A 23,697-nucleotide genomic window follows, 5' to 3' on the forward strand; every position below is an offset into this window, starting at 1 on the left:
GAGGGGGGGAATAGGAGGAGGGAAAGAAGCGGCTTCAGTAACACCACGATAACCGCGGCCGTCGCCTAGGAGACGAGCCCAGGCGGCTCCAACCCCCTCCGGCCTTCCCCGGCGCCCGACATTTTACTCGGCCCACGCGGGCTCAGCTCTGCACCTCCTCTCCCGTCTCCCCCCCCACCACCACCTCTCCCGGTTTCCCTGAGGAACGAAATACCTCCCTCCCCCCCCTTCCTCTCGGAGGGTTTCTCTCTCTCTCTCTGGTTGCCCGCCTGTCAGACCAGTCTCTCTCCCCCCCCCCCTTCCCGCCTGCTTTTAAAAATAAACGACTGCTTCGCGCGCCGCAGCCGAGCGGCGGGAGGCTCGCGCGCAGGGCTCGCCAGGCATTGTAGCCCAAAAGTCGCCCAACTACCAGCCCAATATTACACTCAACGGCTAACTCGGGGTTTTTATTTTTTTAAATAAAAAGCGCAAGAAGATGTTCCGTAGGGTTTACATTTAGTTTCATTAAAAACTCGGCACACGCCCGACGCCGTTTTTCTTTTTAGCGCACACGCAAGAGTTTTTAAAAACCGCCCGATTGGGCGTGAACCCGCCTCGTCGGGCGATGCTGGAGAATGGGGGCGGGGCGGGGCGGGGGGGTAAGGGGAGGCGGCATGGAATGGCGTGAGGTCCGCGCTTGCGTGGCGACGGCGCCTCGCGTCACGCGCGAGGGCGTGGCGGGGAAGGAAGGGGGCGTGGTTTTAGCGGCAATTGACGTGCTGTCCCGTCCCCCCCCCCGCGGGGTCGGATGATTGACAGCTGAGTGTCACGTGCTCACCTTTCCCAGCGAGAGGGGCACAAGGTTCCCGCACGTGTTGTGGAGTCCTGCAGCTCAGTGGTCAAGAGCACTGCAAGGGAGAGAGACCTGGGTTCGATTCCCGGCAGGTCAGGGCGAATCCTTGGGCAAGTTTCCTTACTCCACACGCCTGATAAATAATCCCGCAAAAAACGAACAATAATGGTGGTTTCAATCCCCGACTGTTGGCGGGGACGCTGCTGTGCGCGATTGGCTGCCGCGTTTCGCCCACAAAATATTACGGCCAATTCACTTTGCAGTCTGTTACGTGAAGCGCTTTGAGACGTCGAGTCGACGTGAAAAGCGCTATATCAAGTGCAAGGATTATCATTCCATCCACATTTAGTTTCTCTCCACAGGACGGTTAAAAATGAACACGCACGAGGACTGCCCCCCCCCCACCCATTACTTATTTATTGCAGTTTCTCCTTTCCACACGTTGTGCGATTTGTGCCGGTCAATTTGCCGCAGGCCGGGCTTGACTACTCAAACTCATTGCTTGTCGGCCTCCCCAACTCCTCCCTTCACAGGCTTCAGATCATCCAGAACTCCACAGCCCGTGTCCTCTCCCGCACCGGGCTCCGTGACCCTATCACCCCCATCCTCGCTCGACTCCACTGGCTTCCCATCACACAGAGGATACAGTTCAAGTTGCTGGTCCTCACCTTCAAAGCCCTCCACGGGCCTTCTGCCACTATGCCCCACCCCTCTGAAACTCCATCCCGTAGTCCTTCCACCTCACCCCCTCCTTCAAGACCCACCTCTTCTTCAATCATACTTTCGATCACCCTGCTTCCCCCCCGCCCTCCACCCTCCCCGATCCTGACCTCCCAGCTCGGGTCCGAAACTCTGACTGTCCAGCATTTTAGGACATCCTCCTCACATAAAAGGCACTTTACAAATGTAATTTTGTTGTTGTTGTCAATGCTGAATTTTATTTGGCCTTCTTACTTTTCTTTCTCTTCCGAACAGATCTCTCCTGTTTCTTCTGCTTCTGATTGCAGCTCCCATGTATTGTTGTTCATTGTAAAAGATGAGGCAATAAACCATTATCTTAAAAATTATCCAACAAACTATTGTTTGTTCGATATTGCTGGATGCAAATGGGCTGCTGTGTTTGCCTACAAATAAATAGTCAGACAAAATATATTACATTTGTTATTGATATAGAAACATCTCAAAGTGCTTCACACATTTACTTAAAATATAGTGAGTGAATTAGTGCCATAGGATCTTAAACAACCATCTGGACATGCAGACGGGACCTCAGTTTAGCATCTCACCTGAACAACAGCACCCCCAACAATGCAGTGCTACAACTCCGTCCTCTGCCTGAGCATCAGTCTGGCCTGTGAGATCCTATTGCTGATGGAGGGATTAAAATCACAACCTCTGAGTCAAACTGACACATTAAAGGCAATGTTGCAAGGCTGTAAACTAAATGGGGTATAAGTGAAGAAGCCCCTTTATCCAATTGGCCATTGGGGAGCCATATGGACAAACTTTAAAGATCTCTTTATTGATTCAGCTTGCAGTGCAGACTGTTCTGCGACAAATTAAATTTATACAGCCATCAGTGATAAATAACACCATCCATCCCTCCAATTTAAACTAAATACAGAGTATTGCGGTCTCCAACAGTTTCTCATCCCACTGTGCTTTTAATTAACATCTTACTGATTGAGGTTTTGTCTGGAGATTATTGGATTGAGTTCAATGACGACACAAAAAAAAGGAAAGGGTACCATTTGCTACTCTTAAATAGGAAACCTCTTCTTGAGTAAATCCTGCAGATTATTTCACCATCGATTAATCCCTCTTGGCCCTGGTATTGACACAGACAAAAAGTGCTGCAATTTCATAGCACCTGATGAAGTTGAAACATCTTCAAAGCGCTTCTTGACAATTATACTGTCAAGTGTAGTGACTATATGTTACAGAGCAGGTCCCACAAAAAGCCACCAAGTGAATGACTAGTGAATTTAGAGGATTTCTTGGATATCGGAAGAAACTCCTTTCTCTTAATAATGTTTTTAATGCAGGATCTTTAACATGAATCCAAACAGGCAGACGAGGTTTAATGTTTAATGTCTCACCAGGTTAAATATCTGATGCATTTCATAGAGCATCTCAACACACTGAGACATCTTAAAGAATTTTCTGAAAGTATAGTGACTGTGTACTTGTAAGCAAAGAGAAAATGATCATAGGACCTTTAACAACCATTTGCAAAGGCAGATAAGACCTTGTTTCATCCCTCTCACATGAAAAGACTTTGGAAAAGAGAAGGAAGTTTCTCCTTGGTTCCTGATAAATAATCCTCTATGTAAATCAATTTATGGCTAGGGACCTTGCTGAGTGCTGCCGTGTTTGCCTGCAAAATGCACAGTCACTACACTTAGATCAATTACCATTTGCAATATTTTGGCATAACAGGTGCTGTATGACCTCGAAGGATTTATTTTTAAGATAAAAAAAATTAAAAGGCCGTTGCTTGAATGATGGATCTCACCGTTGTCTGCTGTCATTGATTAATGATACTTCAGCTTCCTGCTTGGGAAATTCTGCCACTAATTTCCATAAAGCAATGACACTTTCTGATGGCAGGAGCTGGAACATGCTGTGTGATTATCAAACATGAACTCAATCTCCACGCATTACAATGCCTTATTTTTAATCCTTTTTTTTTAATAATGCACTCACAAAAAAAACGATGCACGCCTGTAGCAAAACTGACTTGATTGTTGCCTTTCAGTTAAGCGGGATTCCATGTATTCATTTACAGATGATTGTACACAAACACGGCACAATCTAACGACAGATGCTACCTCCACTTGCAAGCTCCCCTATGACAGCACTCAAGCAGCAAACATGGGGAGCGAGAGAGAGAGAGCAAAAACCCCAGAAATGTTCTATTAAATTTTTACAAGCTTATTAACCTCTGAGCTGCATGAATGTTAACACGGACCACAATCTGAATCCTTGTAACGTCACCAGACAAAGATTTGAGTTCCATCCTAATACCTAAAATGGTGTTTCACAGGCTCGTGGAGTCCTGTAGCTCAGCTCGCCTCACAAGCGAGAGGACCTGGGTTCGGTTCCTGGACGGGGCGAAACATTGGGTAAGTTTCCTTACTCCACACGCTTCTGTTTACCTAGCGGTAAGTAGGAACCTGGTTGTTAGTCGATTGCCGGATCACTTTTCTGGGGGTAATAATCCCTTTACAATTTAAAAAAATAATTTAAATCACTCAATCCACGACTGTTTTGCGGGACACTGCTATACCCAATTGACTGCTGCGTTTCACCCACAAAATATGGAGTCAATTCATTTTACAGTATATTCTGTGAAGCGCTTTGAAACGTCTCGAACACATGATAAGGCGCTATGTCAAATGCAAGGATTACCATTATTATTATAATTATTAATGTATAAAGGCAATTCTAATGTTTGGCGGATTGATTTATATGTGTAGCAGCTCAGCTCAGTTGGTAAGACTCTCACCTTTGGATCTGAAGGTTCAAGGCCCCAGACAGGGAGTCTGAGCTCAGTCTAGCAACTTCTTTGGTCGACGAACAAAAAATAAATATTTTTTGGTTGAATATTATGTGATTATATGACATAAATCTATGCTATTTTGTTATTTCTACGGTTAGTATGTTGGCCAACCCAAAAGGTTACGATAATAATTCTTGCATTTGATACAGCGCCTTATCACGCCGTTGAGACATCTCAAAAAGGGCCTCACAAAATATATTTAGTGACTGTATTTTGTGGGTGAAATGTGTTGGCCAGCATTGGTAGGCTGATGCTCCATTGCTGTACTGGGTTGAGTGCTGCATTTTGCAGGCATCGTCCTTTGAATCAGCTGTTAAAAACGAAGCTCCTGTTCATGCCCGTTCAGACGAACATTAAAGATCATGACCATTTTCAAAAAGAGAGGGGAGTTCAAGACGGGGGTGGAGCTTTCTGTGGCAAATTGCCAGTTGTGGTAATGACTTCAGCATAATTGAAATGCCTTTAATTTAATAAACTCAGGTCAGCTGGACTGAATTCTGGAATCTTCTGCAGGAATCATCCTGCTTGCAGAAGACACGGCAGTTCTCTCAATCTCTATCGAACGCTAATTGAGTCGATCGGAAGCTCACCCTTATGAATCTGATTGGCGATTGAATGATATTGTAGGTAAATTATAGATGCAATTTACAGTAAGCCTCTTCAGTACAGATACGGACCTCTCCAGAGTACCATTACGATAATGAAGTGTGCGATGATTAACTGCGGATTTTATATGCTTTAAATCTACAATGTTCAGTGTTAACAACAGCGAGCACAGCACGGCACGAAACAGTAAATCAGCCTTTGAGACACGGTCAACCTTGGTCCTCCTCATGACCAATCCCCTTCACATAGGAAGTTTGGACACTTGACAGTTTTTTTTGGTTAGCCGGGTGTCTGACACACCCATCACCATGCTTAAGAGTATCCAAACCTAACTGAGATAAATCCCATGTATCCCATTTACACAAGGAAATCCCAGAGATAGATTGTTTGAATGGAATTCGCACTCTCTCCCTGGAGGGATGCATCCTGCTGACCCAATTCCAAAAAGTATTAGGTGCAGGTAGGACACACGCTGGTAAAATGGGCAGATATGTGGCAGATGAAGTTTAATGTGGAGAAATGAGAGGTGATGCATTTTGGGAGGAAGAATGTGGAGAGGAAATATAAGCTGATGGTACAACCTGGGGGTTCATATAAGTAAATTGGTGAAGATGGCTGGACAGGTAGATAAAGCTGTAAAAAAGTATACGAGATCCTAGGCTTTATAAATAGTGGCATAGAATACAAAAATCAGGAAGTTATGATGAACCTTTATAAAAACTAGAGACTGTGTTCAGTTCTGGGCACCACACTTTAGGAAGGATGTCAAGGCATTGGAAAGAGTTCAAAGGAGATTTACCAGGAATGAGGGACTTCCACTTGGAGCAGAGAAGGTTAAGAGGCGACTTAATAGACGTTTTCGAAATTATGAGGGGATTCGATAGGGTGAACAAGGAGAAACTAGTTCAACAGGCGGGAGGGTCGGTAAGCCGAGGACACCGATTTAAAATAGTTGTTAAAAGAAACAGAGGGGAGGCAAGAAGAAAGTTTTTCACACAGCGAGTTGTTCAGATCTGGAATGTGTTGCCTGAAAGGACACCTCTATAGAGTCTGATATTAACAGTGACACCTCTCTATACAGTCTGATATTAACAGTGACACATCAATATAGTCTGATATTAACAGTGAGCATCTCTATATAGTCTGATATTAACAGTGAGAACCTCTATATAGTCTGATATTAACAGTGACACCTCTATATAGTCTGATATTAACAGTGACACGTCTATATAGTCTGATATTAACAATGAGCACCTTTATATAGTCTGATATTAACGGTGAGAACCTCTATGAAGTCTGATATTAACAGAGAGCACCTCAATATAGTCTGATATTAACAGTGAGAAACTGTATATAGTCTGATATTAACGATGAGAACCTCTATATAGTCTGATATTAACATTGTATGTAGTCTGATATTAACAGTGAGCACCTCTATATAGTCTGATATTAGTGACACGTCTATATAGACTGATATTAACAGTGAGCACCTCTACATAGTCTGATATTAACAGTGAGCACCTCTATATAGTCTGATATTAACCGTGAGAGCATTATATAGTCTGATATTAACAGTGAGCACCTCTATATAGTCTGATATTAACAGTGAGCACCTCTATATAGTCTGATATTAACAGTGAGCACCTTTATATAGTCTGATATTAACGGTGAGAACCTCTATGAAGTCTGATATTAACAGAGAGCACCTCAATATAGTCTGATATTAACAGTGAGAAACTGTATATAGTCTGATATTAACGGTGAGAACCTCTATGAAGTCTGATATTAACAGAGAGCACCTCAATATAGTCTGATATTAACAGTGAGAAACTGTATATAGTCTGATATTAACAGTGAGCACCTTTATATAGTCTGATATTAACGGTGAGAACCTCTATATAGTCTGATATTAACATTGTATGTAGTCTGATATTAACAGTGAGCACCTCCATATAGTCTGATATTACAGTGACACGTCTATATAGTCCGATATTAACAGTGAGCACCACTATATAAGCTGATATTAACAGTGAGAACCTCTATGTAGTCTGATATTAACAGTGAGCACCTCTATATAGTCTGATATTAACAGTGAGCACCTCTATATAGTCTGATATTAACAGTGTGTACCTCTATATAGTCTGATATTAACAGTGACACCTCTGTGGATTCCTGTAGCTCAGTGGTTAGAGCACTCGCTTTGCAAGCGAGACACCTGGGTTCAATTCCAGGCAGAGGATGAAACCTTGGGCAAGTTTCCTTACTCCACACAGAGCCTAATAATAATCCCTCCAAAAACAATAATAAATTGGTCATTTTCAATCCACGACTGTTTGTGGGACATTGCTGTGCGCAATTGGCTGCCGCGTTCGCCCACAAATATAGTCACTTCACTTTACAGTGTGTTCTGTGAAGCGCTTTGGGACGTCCTCCCGACTTGAAAAGCGCTATATCAAATGCAAGGATTATTACTATATAGTCTGATATTAACAGTGAGAACCTCTATATAGTCTGATATTAACAGTGACACCTCTATATAACAACAACAACAAGATTCTATTTATAAAGCGCCTTTCACGTCAGGAGGACGTCCCAAGGCGCTGCACAGTTGGGTCATGACCCGAGCAGGGGGGAAATGGTCAGGGTGAGGGGAGGGAGCGAGGAGAGGGAAATGATCAGGGTGAGGGGAGGGAAGGGATGGAGCGAGGAGGGGGAAATGGTCAGGGTGAGGGGAGGGAAGGGAGGGATCGAGGAGGGGGAAGAGAGTCGAGAGGGGAGCTGAAGGCTCGGTCAAAGAGAAAGGTTTTGAGACCGGCCTTGAAGGAGGAGAGGGAGGAAGCGGCGAAGGCACTGGGGGATAGAGTTCCAGAGCCTCGGGGCTGAGAGGCTGAAGGCCCGACCACCGATGGTAGGGCGGTTGGGGCGGGGGATGTGGATATAGTCTGATATTAACAGTGAGCACCTCTATATAGTCTGATATTAACGCTGAGAACCTCTATATCGCCTGATATTAACGGTGAGAACCTCTATATAGTCTGATATTAACAGTGAGAACCTCTATGTAGTCTGATATTAACAGTGAGCACCTCTATATAGTTTGATATTAACAGTGAGCACCACTATATTGTCTGATATTAATAGAGAACCTCTGTATATATTATTAATAATAATCCTTGCACTTGGTATAGCACTTTTCATGTCTTCTAGACGTCTTAATGCGATTCACAGAATATACTGTGAATTGACCATATATTTGTGGGCGAAACACGGTAGCCAATTGCACACAGCACAACTTTTAAGAGAGATAATTAAGATAATTATTTGGGGAGGACAAGTTTGCATGGCTATGGGGACAGAGTGGGCGAATGGGACTGATTTGGAAAGCTCTTTTCAAAGAGCTGGCACAGAAACGATGGGCCAAATGGCCTCCTTCTGCGCTGTATAATTCTATGATTCTATGATGTTGGCAAGAGCTAAGGCTTGGGGAGCCCAGAGAGTGCGTTGGGGTTACTGCTGGCGTCTAACCAGCTGAAACCACAAAGCTTGCCATCGATATGATAGGTGCTGGTGGGAAACTAACAGGGTTTATCTTAAACTGAGCTTGATTTTCTCAAATCTTTTACAGGGAGGCGAAGTGGAGAAGCCTGTCAAATAAGGCGGGTTGTGGCTTCAAACCTCACATCAGATCTTGGGAGTTCATAGTCTCGGCCAGTGCTTGCCAACCATTTTAACCAAATAAAATCTTCTTGATTGAATATTGCTTGATTCATGGCCACACCTTAATTATCGCTACTCAACAAGTACGGGAAACAAAACATTGCTATAATAAAGACTTACTTAAGCTTGGTCTGATGTTCGGCAGGCCACTTCTTGCCCCTCACCCACTCCCCCCCGGGGCCACTTTTGCCCCTACGGCCATGGGTTTGACGACCAATCGTCTATGTTAATGTTCTAATGCACTGCTGAGGTGCAGGGGGGGGGGGCGGGGAAGTACTGGGAGATTGTTAAATCTTGAAATATTAAGAACGAAAGCGTTCGGCACAATTGTTTTTTTTTAGGAATTTGACAAGTGATTGATTAAGAAATCACACAATTCAGACCCTCATTGTGAAACCCACCACATGCTTTTTTGTTTCCCTTTGGGGATAATTCCAATCTGTAATGCACAGAGTAACCCTTCTGAAAAGACGCTGCTTTCACCAGCACCTCCAGCCCAGCCTCTGAAGTCTATTAAGTGTAGAATAATAGATATCGGAAAGTGAGTTATGAAGGGGTAATCCATCAAAGTGGCTCAGATGGTGCCCTCAGCAACAGAATATCATCTGAACACCCCCCCAGCTCTTTCTCTCTGAGTGCACAATGGAATTACTGCTTTGTAATAATAACAATAATAATAATCCTTACATTTGATATAGCACCTTATTACGTCTTTGAGACATCTCAAAGCTCTTCACAGAATATACTGTAAAATGCAGTGATTGTATATTTTATGCCCGAAACCCAGTAGCCAATTGCACAATTGTAACTCACTCCCAATTTGTTATTTTCTATAGGAAAAACCTACAGGTAGGTCTTTGTAATTTTCTCAGCTTGAAATCAGTTGCTAGGATTGTTTGGTAGGTATGAGTACTGGCAGTAGGAATATAAGGCCAGTGGGGAGGTAGGAAAGTAAAATGTAGCAACAACAAGCGACAGTAATGACAATAAAACTCTCATAAGTCCGATCTGTATTAATCATATGATCACCTAAGTCATACCTAAATCTGCCCAGGTTGAGTTTCCTATTATTTATAAGTTTTGCAAAAACTCATACTTTGCATAAGTCATATTAAATGATACCACTTACGTAAGGTTTACTGTCATAAGAATAATGCTTGCAGTTAGATACAGCACCTTTCACCTCTGAAGGACGTCTCAAAGTGCTTCACAGGATTGTACTGTAAAATGTAGTGACTGTGTGTTCTGTTAGCGAAAGGGGGCAGGCAGTTTCATAGAATCATAGAATCGTACAGCACAAAAAGAGGCAGACGGGACCTCGGTTTAACGTCTGATTCGAAGGACAGCACCTCCAACAATGCAGGAGACCCACCGCACTGCATTGGAACGTCATCTTAGACTATGTGAGTTCAATGTCCCCAAAGTGGGGTTTGAACCCACAATCTCCTGACTCAGAGGCAAAAGCCAGGCTGACCCTCGATACGGGGGATCATGATCTATGGAACGTGAACATTGCAAATCACCCCCCCAACGGATGGAGCTGAATCAAAATAAATCACGTTTATTCAATATTCAGCATTCTAATAAATTAACAATGACAATACAAATAATTCTTATAGCGCCTTGTCACATCTTAGAGACATAAAGAGTTGTGGAGAACTTTCTCATACAGGAGGTTGATATAAAGTCACCTGTGTCCATGGCAGAGGAGATACGGTGTGAGGAGAGAGGCTGAATGACTTTTTCTTAATCCCTGGTTCCTGAATGTCTTACACATAACTCATCACTGTCTCAAAGTCCTTGTAACTGACACGTCCATCTGAATCCCAGTCCAATTCTCTATAAAACAGAAAGTTGTACAACAATGAAACAAATAAGGAAGGCAGAGAGAGAGAGAGAGAGACGCACACAATAACAACAACTTGCATTTATATAGCGCCCCATCCCTAAGGCACTATACAAATTTAATTTTGTTGTTTGTTGTTGTTAACAAACCATGAACACACGCACAAAAAATACAGGCACACACATGCTAACATACCAGCCCACACACACGAAAATACAGATAAAAATTTTAAGACAAGAATAGCCCAGAACAAGATTGATTTGCAAGGGACAGGTAGCAAAATAATACTAACAATCCCTGCGTTCAATATCATGCCTTATCGCTTCGTCGAGACGTCTCAAAATGATTCACCTGTTCAGGTGGACATTAATGAGTTTGCGGCACTATTCGAAAAGAGAGGGGAGTTTCTCTCTCCGGGTGTCCTGGCCAACAATCCCCCCAAATAAAATTGGTCGCTCACACTCCACGACTGTTTGTGGGACATTACCCGTGTGCAAGTGTTCAAAATACACCAGTCACTACACTTTACAGTAAGTCCTGTGAAGCACTTTGAGACGTCCTCCCGACGTGAAAGGCGTTGTGTCAAATTGCAAGGAGTATTAGTGCTTTGCACTCAAAAGAAATCTTGAATCGTCCAGCTAGAAGTATCTTGTCGCAGCTCTTCCCATACGGACATCAGTGTTTGTGCCAACTGAGCACCTCTTTTCTTCTCAAGATAACCCCTGTGATTCCTGACAAGCGATTTTAAAAAAAACACAGCAGAGGTAATTGAATTCACAAGATCTAAGCGTTTCACCCGAGAGTCACAGTTTAACACAAAAGGCCGTGATTCCACCTTTGCCCCAGCCTCACGCTGAGACTGCAGTGCTTGCTTCCCCTGGTTCTGCTGCTGCTGTCAGTGGCGATGTGAAGCTGTCAGACTGACTGAGCAAAGTGTCAGAGCCAGAGCAGGAGACTGAGCACACGAGAGCGAGAGAGAGAGAGAGAGAGAGAGAGACTGAGAGCGTGAGCACGAGGGAGAAATAGAGAAAGAGAGCGATAAAGGGAGAGAAGAGAGAGAGAGTGACAGAGAGGGAGAAAGAAATAGAGAAAGGCATAGAGAAAGAGAGAGATAAAGGGAGAGAACAAGCAAGTGACTGAGAGGGAGAGAAAACAAGAGAGCGAGGGACTGAGAGAGAGAAAGAGAAAGTGAGAAAGAAAGCGAAGGTGCGAGCGAGAGGAAGGGAATGAGAAGAGAGAGAGCAGATTAGAAAGCAGCAGTCCAAGAGAAAATGAGAGCGAATGCAAGGGAGATCTAGAGAAAGGGGGAGAACGGAGAATGGCGGAAGAGGAGACCAGATGAATTGCCCAATCCCCCTGAACCTGCTGTTGGGCGCTGGCATTTTGAAAGCCAGAGCTGTGATCAGTGGCCGAACGCAGTCTTTCAGGGGCAGATCCAACACAGTTGGGATTTTGCAATCCAGCCTCGATCCCCTCACTCGTTTTTAAATCCTTTATACCCTCGCACCTCCCTACCTCTCCGACCTGCTCACCACCCGCTGCCTCCGCTTGGCTGGCTCTGGCCTCCTGCTCGTCCCTTGTTCCTTCCATGACTTCAGCCACAACACCCCAAAACTCTGGAACTCTCTCCCTCATTCCCTCCGCCTTGTCCCCTCCCTCCCCACCATCAAATACCTCCCAAAGACCTTCCTTTTTTGATCGTTCTTACGGTCACCTCCCTCTCCACCACACCACCAATTTTCGTTCACACCTTCTATGAAAATAATAATCCTTGCATTTGATACAGAGCCTTATCACGTCGTTGAGACGTCTCAAAGCGCTTCACAGAATACACTGTAAAGTGAATTGACTGTATATTTTGTGGGTGAAACATGGACAGCACTGTCTCACAAACAGTCGTGGACTGATTGACCAAATTATCTTTTGTTGTTGATGGGATTATTACCCCGGAAAGTGATCCACTAATCGACTAACAATCAACCTCTGAGAAGCTATCCTGCACTATATAAGTGCAAGTTGTTGTTGTTGTTGTTGATCCTAGTTACTGCTGGGTAAACAGAGGTGTGCGGAGTAAGGAAACTTGCCTAAGGTTTCTCCCTGCCTGGGAATCAAACCCGTGCCCTTTTCGCTTGCGAAGCGAGCTCTCTAACCACTACATTACAAGACTACAGCGTCAATCTCATGCTTTCTGCCTCCCTCAGTGTCTGTACATACAAAACCATTTGAAGGGTCAGACGGCGAGTGGAATGGGACGGGGTTGCACTGCCACAGTGACCTAATCCTCCTTTCCCACTGAGACCTAGTCAATAGTTTGACTATTGCCTCGAGAGCTCAGTGTGTGAGGATCTTCAGTGACCTCAGGTAAACGCAAGCGCTGTAAAGCATTACACCGTTGCGGATGGTGGTGAGGAGGGGGGGGGGGGGGGGAGGATTATGGACTATTGAGTGAGAGGATGAAGTTCTGTGGCCTCAGCAGCCAATGGAACATTGCACATAGGAGCCATTCAGTGTGAAAGGCACTGTTAAAGATCTTTATTCTTTGGCAGAAGGCCAGCGACAGAACTTGTTAAGCAGCGCTGGGCTAATTGGTGTGTAAATACTGGGGGCTGAGATAACCACAGGGCCAACCAAGGCTATTTGTTGGAGAACAGCACTGAGTAACGGTTGCAATCTGCTGAACGGGGCTGACTAACTAAATTCACAGTAAAGACTGCAAGGTTTGGACGATCAGATGTGCCAGACTGGCTCGTCTTAGACAGAAGGTTGTGGGTTCAAGCATTTCTCTCCCCATCATGTCAGGACTTTGATTTCATAGTCTACAGGTGAATGTTAAGCCCTTTGAGACATCCTCCCAACATGAAAGATGTTTAGATGTTATGCAGCACTTGCCTCGCAAGCAATTCCCGGGCAGTGCAAAAACCTTACTCCGCACCCCTCTGTTTACCTAACAGTAAGTCAGAACCAGGTTGTTAGTCAATTGGAGGATCATTAGGCCTAAAATGTTTGATACAACAATATATAATAATAATAATCCTTGCATTTAATTTAGAGCCTGATCACTGTAAAGTGAATTGACGGTGTATTTTGCAGGGAGCAGTGAGATCCAACATGTGATATTTCTTTATAGAGGTTTCTCAATAAGAAACGAGCTATTATGTAAGTTATAATAATAATAATCCTTGCATTTATGAATCAATGAATGTGCTGACGGATGCAACTTCCCCACGCTCAATAATTATACATTTCCCTATTAAGAAACCTATTAGCAAATGTCGCAGATTACACCCTCCAGAGGCAAACCTCAGCGCTTTACACAACGGCGAAAGAACCCAGGCGGGAAGGACCTTATGATTTAAGCATTTTCTCCGTCTCCATAGCAACACCTCCTCTAAGCCGGCAAGGCTACCCCCACACAACGAACGTTGGAAAAACTGCAGCCGTAGTAAACAAAGCCAATCTCATTCACATTTATGAATGAATGAGCCGGGGCCCTGCCCTGCGATCGCGCTGAGAATGGATGAATGAATGAATGAATGAAGCAACTCGATGGCTCCTGCTCCGCTGCTGACTCATCACACACTGAGGTTGTCCCATAGCTCAGTGGTTAGAGCGCTCGCCTCGCAAGTGAGAGGCCCCCCGGGTTCGATTCCCGGGCGGGGCCACACCTCAGGCAAGTTTCCTTACTCCACACGCCTCTGTTTACCAGGAACCCGGTTGTCAGTTGATTGGTGGATCACTTTCCAGGGGTAATAAACCCCCCACCCAAAAAACTCACAGAATTATACAGCACAGAAGGAGGCCATTCGGTCCATCGTGTCAGTGCCGGCTCTTTGAAAAGACCTGTCCAATTCAATCCCACTCCCCCGCTCTCTCCCCATCGCCCTGCAAACTTGTCCTCCCAAATATGGTCGCTCAGTCCACGACTGTTTGTGGGGACGCTGCTGTGCGCAATTGGCTGCCGCGTTTCGCCCGCAAAATACACGGTCCGTCTACTTTACAGTATATTCTGTGAAGCGCTTTTGAGACGTCTCGAAGACGTGATGCGAAAGCGAGCGTATGTGAGTGTGTGTGTGAGAGAGAGTGTGAGAGATAGAGAGAGAGGGAGAAGTGAAGTGGTGGGTGGGGGGGAAAGGAAGCTTTACAACAGCAGCTGGGAATTAGGGTAACAGGTGGCTTTGATGTGTGCACTTCAGGTTCTCTGCGTTTGCGGCGAATAAAAGAACATTCAAAGCGTCTGAAAAAAAAGTGCCATGAAAAATAAAGGGCTGGGCACCAGCCAATTATAAGCCTATTAACGAAAGCCGTCAACCACTCCATGTCAGTCTATTCAGGATCTCGACACTTACAGATCGAGGTTCAGTTACAAGCCTTGATGTGGGCTTGTGTGTCAAGAGAAAGCACTTTAAAGGATTTATTGACTCGCGGTGTCTATACGCCAGCCATAAAACTGCAAGGGTGTTGATTGGCCTTTCAGAAGCACAAAGCAATTTTAATTACCCTGATATCAATAGGGACCAAGCCACCAGGAAGGAGAGAGAGAGAGAGAGAGGAGGGAAAGACAAAGAGAGAGAGCGCGCGAGAGAGAAATATACTCGAGCATGAAGTGATGGAGTGAGTCCTGTGTCTTGACTTCAGGAAGGGGACATCTTGCATTTTAATAGCATCCCTCACACGGGTTAGAACCCAGAGCACTCGAGAATGGGGGGAAGTGACCACAGGCACGGCCGAAGAGGAATGTCTTCAGGCGCGACCTGACCTGACCTGACCTAAAAACAGGGGAGAAGGGGGCACGGTGGAGGGATAGAGGCAGAGAGTTCCAGAGTTTCGGGGCTTAGTGGCTGAAAGTGTGGCCACCGATGGTACAACGGAGGGCAGGAGGGACAAGCAGGAAGCTGGAACCGGCAGTGGGTTGTGGGTTGGGCAGGTGGGAGAGGTAGGGAGGTGCCAGGGCATGAAGAGATTTGAAGCCGAGTGTGAGGATCACGTCTTTCAAAACGTTGTAGTGACTGTGACTGTGTACGTGTAAGCAAACACGGCAGCCAATATACACACAGCAATGTCCCACAACACACAATTTTCCTTCCAGAGGAACTCCCTTCTCTTTTCCCAGTTGCAACGCTACGTCCTCTGTGAAGCGCTCTGAGATGTCCTGACATGAAAGGCGCCGTATCAAATGGAAGAAGCATTTTGTTATTTTTTTTTACGGAGTCCTGTAGCGTATCGGCCGGAGCGCTCGCCTCGCAGGCGAGAGGACCCGGGTTTGTTTCCCGGGGTGGGGGCGAAACCCAGGGCGGGTCTCCTTACTCCACGCACCTCCGTTTACCTGGCAGAAAGTCAGAACCCGGTTGTTAGTCAATACCGGTTGTTAGGTGATAATCCCTCCCCAAAACAAGAACTCACTCGACTTTACAGTTTAGTCTGTGAAGCGCTTTGAGACGTTCCAAAGACGTGATAAGGCGCTGCATCGAAGGCACCGATTATTATTAATTTACTATTACTGAAAGCCGCTGATCAGAGACTGATGAGCCAACAGATGTCGGGGTTTGAGGTGAGGTGGGGGATGGGGAGAAACGGCCATAGAAAAGGGGCTAAGAGATGGAGGGGGGGGGGGGGCTGGGGAAGAAGACAGCAGCCGGCGCTGTGCTTCGAGTTGCCACGGCAACCGGCAACAGAAAGCTGCGGATATCACATCCATTCGGTTCGAGACACATTCATTAATCTAATGTGCAGCAGAGCCCCAGCGATGCCCCGACACAGCCCGAACCAGCGTCGCACAGCAAACGGACCGGAGTCTTCACACACAGAATTATACAGCGTAGACCACCGCTGTACGGGCCTCCCACCCTCCCCCCACACACACACACTCCCACCCTCCCCGCACACACACTCCCACCCTCCCCGCACACACACACACACTCCCACCCTCCCCGCACACACACTCCCACCCTCCCCCCACCACACACTCCCACCCTCCCCCACACACCACACCACACACTCCCACCCTCCCCGCACACACACACTCCCACCCTCCCCCCACACACACACACTCCCACCCTCCCCCACACACACACACACACTCCCCCCACACACACACACTCCCACCCTCCCCGCCACACACACCACACACTCCCACCCTCCCCCCACACACACACACACTCCCACCCTCCCCGCACACACACACACACACACTCCCACCCTCCCCCCACACACACACACACTCCCACCCTCCCCGCACACACACTCCCACCCTCCCCGCACACACACACTCCCACCCTCCCCGCACACACACACACACTCCCACCCTCCCCGCACACACACACACACACTCCCACCCTCCCCCCCACCACACACACACACTCCCACCCTCCCCCCACACACACACACTCCCACCCTCCCCCACACACACACACTCCCACCCTCCCCCCACACACACACACTCCCACCCTCCCCCCACACACACACACTCCCACCCTCCCCCCACACACACACACCTCCCACCCTCCCACACACACACTCCCACCCTCCCCGCACACACACACACACTCCCACCCTCCCCGCACACACACACCGCCACCCTCCCCCCACACACACACACTCCCACCCTCCCCGCACACACACACTCCCACCCTCCCCACACACACACTCCCACCCTCCCCACACACACACTCCCACCCTCCCCCACACCCCCCCCCCCCCACACACACTCCCACCCTCCCCGCACACACACTCCCACCCTCCCCGCACACACACTCCCACCCTCCCCGCACACACACACTCCCACCCTCCCCACACACACACACACACTCCCACCCTCCCCGCACACACACTCCCACCCTCCCCGCACACACACACACACACACCACTCCCACCCTCCCCGCACACACACACACACTCCCACCCTCCCCCACACACACTCCCACCCTCCCCCCACCACACACACTCCCACCCTCCCCCCCACACACACACTCCCACCCTCCCCCCACACACACACACACTCCCACCCTCCCCGCACACACACACACACTCCCACCCTCCCCGCACACACACACACACTCCCACCCTCCCCGCACACACACACCACCTCCCCGACCCTCCCCGCACACACACACTCCCACCCTCCCCGCACGCACTCCCAGCCTCCCCGCACACACACACACACCCACTCTTCCCGCACACATTCCCAGCCTCCCCGCACACACACACACACACTCCCACCCTCCCCGCATACACTCGCACCCTCCCCACACACTCCCACCCTCCCCGCACACACTCCTACCCTCCCCGCACACAATCGCACCCTCCCTGCAGACCTCCCACTCTCCCCGCACACACTCCCCCCCTCCTCTCTCAAAGAGCTCTCGGTTCATACTCTCAATGTGTAAGGTGAGTGTTCAGAACAGTGTTGTCTGCCTCGGAACATTTCTGTCTGTTGTGGACTAACCGCTACACAATTAATTGCTATCAACAACTCCATTGTTGAACCACGTCCAAGATGGTAGAAAGGCGAACTAGATAGACCTTGGTCTTGTTTCATCTCGCATCGCAAAGCCCCCTCTCTCTCTACCCCCCTCCCCCCCCTACATAAGAACACCCTCTCCCTTCATTAGAAGCCCTCACCCCAAAATCTGGAAATCTGAAACAAAAACAGAAGTCGCTGGGACCACTCAGCAGATCAGGCAGCATCTATGGAGAGAGGAAACTTTCCTTTCTCCATGGATGCTGCCTGTCCTGCTGAGTGTTCCCGGCGACTTCTCTGTATGTTGGAACGTACGTTAACTCACCAGACAACCGTGTTAGAACATATTATTATTATGGAATCTGCTTCAACCAAGAGTTGGGGGGTGGGGTGGGAGTGGGGCTGCATTGTCAGAGGTGCCGTCCTTCAGATGAGACATTAAACCGAGATTCCCGTCTGCCTGTTCTGGTGGACCTTAAAGATCCCTTGGCCCAATTCAAAACGAGAAGGGAGTTTCTCTCTCCTGGTGTCCTGGCCCCCCCACCCTCACCCAAGTAAAATCGATCACTCCACAGCATGTTTGTGGGGGCACAGCTGTGCGCAAACCGGCCTCCGCGTTTCGACCACAAAATACGCAGTCACTCCACTTTCCGGTGAAGTGCTTTGAGACGTCTCAACAGGAAGAAAATGACATTTGTATAGCGCCTTTCACGTCGGGAGGGAAAGGCAATGACGTGATCGGGTGCTATGTCAAATGCAAGAATTATTCTTATTACTATTGTTACTTTTATCGTGAAAAACAATACATTGACGGCAAGGACTGGAACCAGCATTGACACGGGACACGAGGCGGAGCTGGGAAAGCCATTCCGGAACCATCCACTCCTGCTGATTTTTTCAATTGTCCTCAAGCGTCTGGCGATCGCTCCTCAGAAGCGAAGGGTCACAGACTGGTAATGATCCTCTGTAGCAAAGAGGTGCTTCAGCCCCATTAAGGGCTTGTGCTGGAATGCTGAGTGGATGGTTTCCACCGCAGAGAACAAGCGCACAGTGTACTGGGAGCAGCGATCGGGCAGCCCAGGGCGGGTTTGGCACAGGAGCAGTCCTGTAGCGCAGGGGTTAGAGCACTCGCCTCACAAAGTGAGAGGACCCGGGTTCAATTCCCGGGGAGGGCGAAACACTTTCCTTACTCAACACACACCCACACACACGCACACACCCCTGTTTACCTAGCAGTCAGTAGGAACCCGGTTGTTAGTCGATTAGTGGATTGCTTCCCGGGGTAATAATCCCTCCAATTTTTTTTAAAACAAATAATAATAATTTGACCACTCAATCCACCACACACAAACAGACACACACACACACTTACACACTCAGACCCACTGTGGATTGAGTTAGGAGGTGATTAAGACGTTGTTGTTGTTGTTAGGCGATTATACAGTGTATAAAGATAAGACTTGTGTGAGTTTTGCCATGTTCTACTTTGCCCAGCAAAATCGAGGTGAATTGGAGAGTTTAGACTGAGGGCGGTGGGAGATTTCCTCACTGTTATCGCTCTCAGTAGCTCGCTGACTCCCTACCTGAAGGCTTCAAACGCCGTCTGCTCGGGTAAGTGGGGGGCGACAGATGCAAATGCCCTCTTAAAGTCCTCTCTCGACAGGAAACTGCGACCTGAAAATGGGAGTAGAAGGAAAAAAGTAACTTACGCATGAAGAAAAAAAGAAACGTGACAGAAAAGAGGTCATCGAGTCCACACTTAATAATAATCCTTGCATTTGATATAGTGCCTTTTCACGTCTTCTCGACGTCTCAAAGCGCTTCACAGAATAGGCTGTAAAGTGAATTGACCGTATATTTGTGGGCGAAACAAGGCAGCCAATTGCGGACAGCAGTGTCCCACAAACAGCCGTGGATTGAAAATGACCAATTTCTTATTAATATTTTTTGGAGGGATTATTATTATTATAAGTATATTCTGTGAAGTGCTTTGAGACGACTCGACGACATGATAAGGCGCTATATCAAATGCAAGGAACTATTATTGCCACGGCTGTGTGCAGAAACCCGGAAACACACACACGTACACACACACACACACACACACACGTACAGCGTGCAAAGCGTGAAAGTCCCGCAGGATCACACTGACACCCCAAACACCACAGCACTGTGCCGGGCACCGGTGACTTGCAGTCTTTACCAAATGTTTCCACCCAGGAGGCTTTTTCCAGCAGAAAAGATCGACGATGGCTAAAACAGACACTACATTTCCGAGATGCTATCCTCTCCTCTCCCGGGTGCTAAATTACTGCTGTCACACGCGATAAAAGCAGCACAAATATTAACGCAAGTTGCCACCGTGTGACAAGGTGCTAAACCTACAGTGTACATCAAAGGCTGTGAAGATCTGCCTGGTCTGTTCGTAGCCATCCTGTGTCGCCACTTTACTGCTCATGAGACTCAGAAATTGGTCCAGCGACATTCCTGATCAAAGGAATAGAGAATGGGATAGAGAATACAATCAGATTGGCGGGTTCTTACCAGTGCTTATTATTATTAATAATAATAGAATAATTATTGTGAATCAGCCTGTTGCAGTCAGTAGTGCTCTCCCTCTCTCGCCTCCGAGTCGGAAGGTTGTGGGTCCAAGCCCCCACGTCGGGATTTGGAGTCACAGTCTAAGCTGATGCTCCAGTGCAAGGCTGGGAGGTGCTGTTAAATGCTGTGGATGTTAAAGAACCCTATTTGAAAAGAGAAGGGAGTTTTTATCTCTCTCTCTCTCCCCCACCCCCCCACCCCGCCGTGTCCCCGGTCAACAAGCCTCACAAAATTAAAACTAAATGGGTCACTCATTCCATGGCTGTCTCAAAGGCGGGATAAGGTGCTTTATCAAACGTTATATAATTATTATTATATTCATTCTTCCATTTGATATACGTCTCAAAGCGCTTCACAGAACTATACCGTTAAGTCCAGCGACTGTGTATTTTGTGGGCGAAACGCGGCAGCCCAGTTTGCGCGCAGTGACATCTCGTGAATAGACATGAGTGTCAGCCCGGTCTGTGAGCTCAGGACTAGAGCAGAAAAGGGGGCAGGAAGAGGAGGCAACTGTCAGGAGGAAAGTTGGCCAATGTTTGGGTACACACACAGCTTTTGATAGTGATATCCTTCATTTGCCTCACCCCACTCAGCAGCCCTCCGCCCTGTTAACGTCCTGGCAAATCTAGGCTGCACTTGAGGAGCAGTCAAGTTATTACACAGCCCAGTGTAAAATATGCGCAATCTGTATTCAGAAACGCACAGCAGAATTTCAAGCAAGAATATGCACATTAATTTACATCATCTGAATAAAATGTTTGTTAAGTTTCTTCCGGAATTTTCTAATGAGTAAAAAATTAGTGACGCAGACGTACTTCATGATAATTAGGCTGCACAGGGAATGACTGTAGGACAACAATCATTCACTTTACAAAAGTGCAAACAAGTGCAACAAGAAGCTTGCTGATCATAATTGTAATCACTGCATTTGATAATAGCGCCTTATCATGTTGTTGAGACGTCTCATAGCGCTTCACAGAAAATATTGTGAAGTGTAGTCACTGTGTATTTTGGGGGCGAAACACGGCAATGAGTTGCGCACAGCAGTGTCCTACAAAAAGTGGTGGAGTTTATATACATACATATGATATGCCTTGCTCCAGCTAATGTACACACCCACTCACACTACAGACAGACAGATCCAACTTACAGGCAGACCGAAACACACAACGTCCAATGTCATCTTGGCTCTGATGGCAACACTCCCACCTCTGGGCTCATGGTAGGATTTTGAGCTCAATCTAGTCTGACATTCTAGGCCAATACTGGGAGGGCATAGCCCAGGTCATTCTGACCATCGAGCGTATGCTGGGGCTCGCTCCCCCACTGGAGCTCTCTAACCCCATTCCCTGCCCGCTCTCCCCTTGGCGTCTGTGCTGGTGTTGCTTTTTAAAAGACGGCTACAAGATTTAGTTTTGCTACAGGTACCTGGCAAATGCTTTCCCAGTGCTGGAGCCATCATCCTGTCTGTCTCCATCTGTAGGAGTCACAGGAACAAACCGCTTTAATCATTTTATTCAAAGTGCTTTTTTGGAGCATTATTTTCCCCGACGGCGAGGACGGTAGTGGCCGGATGAGCGGCAGGAAAGCTTTACTGGACAGCGTGTCCAGTGGCGAGCTACGTGGTTTTACCCGTGTAGCGCCTTTACATTCGCGGAGCACCTTCCGCGTCGGAAGGACGCCCCAAGGCGCTGATTATTGACGTGGACGGAGGGAGCAGGGGGGGGACAAGGCGAGTTCGTTCACAAGCAGCAATTAACTGCTTGTGAACTTGGAAGACCTCGGGCTTGAAGTGAATCGTTAAGGGCTCCCGAGACCCCAACCCGGTGTGAAGGATGTGGTGACGCTCCACGGATACAGGTCGCTGTTGATGCTCTTCCTGCCACGCAGGTCTGCGGGTGATGCAGCAGCGCCACCTGCTGCCCACTGCCAGCGTAGCACACCCTCAGGTGAACACAGGTGTGTATTATTATTATTATTTATTGTTATTATTTATTGTTATTATTTATTGTTTTGGATCTCGCTCTCGCGGTTCCCGAGCCCCAGACCTTCGCAGCGCTGAGCACTTCACTACCTTGGACGGTTTGTAGCCGAAGATCGTCACCACGGCCATCTTCAGGTCTTCCCCGCTGAGGTAGCCTTTCCCACCGCAGTCGCACTCACGGAATACCTGGCCCGAGAGAGAACGGATCCGACCTGACGCAAACTCTGCACAATCTGTCAGACCGCGCCCCGAAAAAAAAAACACATCCCACGCGAATGAAGCAGCCCCTGGTCCAAGGGGCATCGTCTCTTCCAGTTTGGGTTGGGAAGAGGATTTATTTTAGAACAACAATACAATAATCCTTACATTTTGATTTATCCAATCACTGCATCGGCTCAAAGCGCTGCACAGGACATACTGTAAAGCGTCAGTGAGTGACTGTGCATTTTGTGAGTGAAGTCCAGGAAGCCCATTGCGCACAGCAAGTGTCCCACAAACAGCCGTGGAGTGAGGGACCAATTTTATTGGGGGGGAGATTGTTGGCCGGGACACTGTGTGTGTGTGTGTGTGTGTGAGGGTGTGTGTGAAGGGGGGGGGGGTGAGAGAGAGAGAGAGAGAGAGAGAGAGAGAGAAACTCCTCTCTCTTGTCGAATTGTGCCACGGGATCTTTTAACATCCACCTGAACCTTGGGTTTAATGTAACGTCTCATCCGAAGGCACGGCGCCCCCGCAGCGGCCCCCAGCGCCGGGTTCGGAGGGGCCGCTGATGTGAATCCCGAGTCCCAGACGCGGCGGGTCCTTGAACCCGCAAAACTTTCTGACTCAAGAGGCGACCCCCACCCCCAACAAAAAAAAACAGGCCACGACCACAAATGATACAATGAGGAGGGGAGGAGGGGGAACAGGGAGAGGGGGGAGGGGGTACAGAGGGGGCGGGGTGGGGGTGGGAGGGTACAGGGGGGCGGGGAGGAGGGGGTACAGGGGGGACGGGGTGGGGGTGGGAGGGGTACAGGGGGGACGGGGTGGGGGTGGGAGGGGTACAGGGGGGTGGGGTGGGAGGGGTACAGGGGGGCGGGGGTGGGGTGGGAGGTAC

The 23,697-nt window shown here is 47.8% G+C and overlaps 1 protein-coding gene across 1 annotated transcript; it reads right to left on the reverse strand.

Annotated features, from left to right (window-relative positions):
* Nucleotides 1-10,273: 10,273 nt before the first annotated feature.
* Nucleotides 10,274-22,790, reverse strand: efcab11 (EF-hand calcium binding domain 11; the record flags this gene model as incomplete). Its single annotated transcript, XM_042338296.1, is given in 5 exon segments — nt 10,274-10,556; nt 19,603-19,693; nt 20,405-20,506; nt 22,049-22,097; nt 22,695-22,790. Coding segments are annotated over 5 exon segments (408 nt in total), but the record flags the coding sequence as incomplete, so codon positions are not given.
* Between the last annotated feature and the right edge of the window lie 907 nt (nt 22,791-23,697).

Source organism: Callorhinchus milii, unplaced genomic scaffold (genome assembly GCF_018977255.1).
Source record: "Callorhinchus milii isolate IMCB2004 unplaced genomic scaffold, IMCB_Cmil_1.0 Scaffold9, whole genome shotgun sequence".
Lineage (NCBI taxonomy): Eukaryota > Metazoa > Chordata > Chondrichthyes > Chimaeriformes > Callorhinchidae > Callorhinchus > Callorhinchus milii.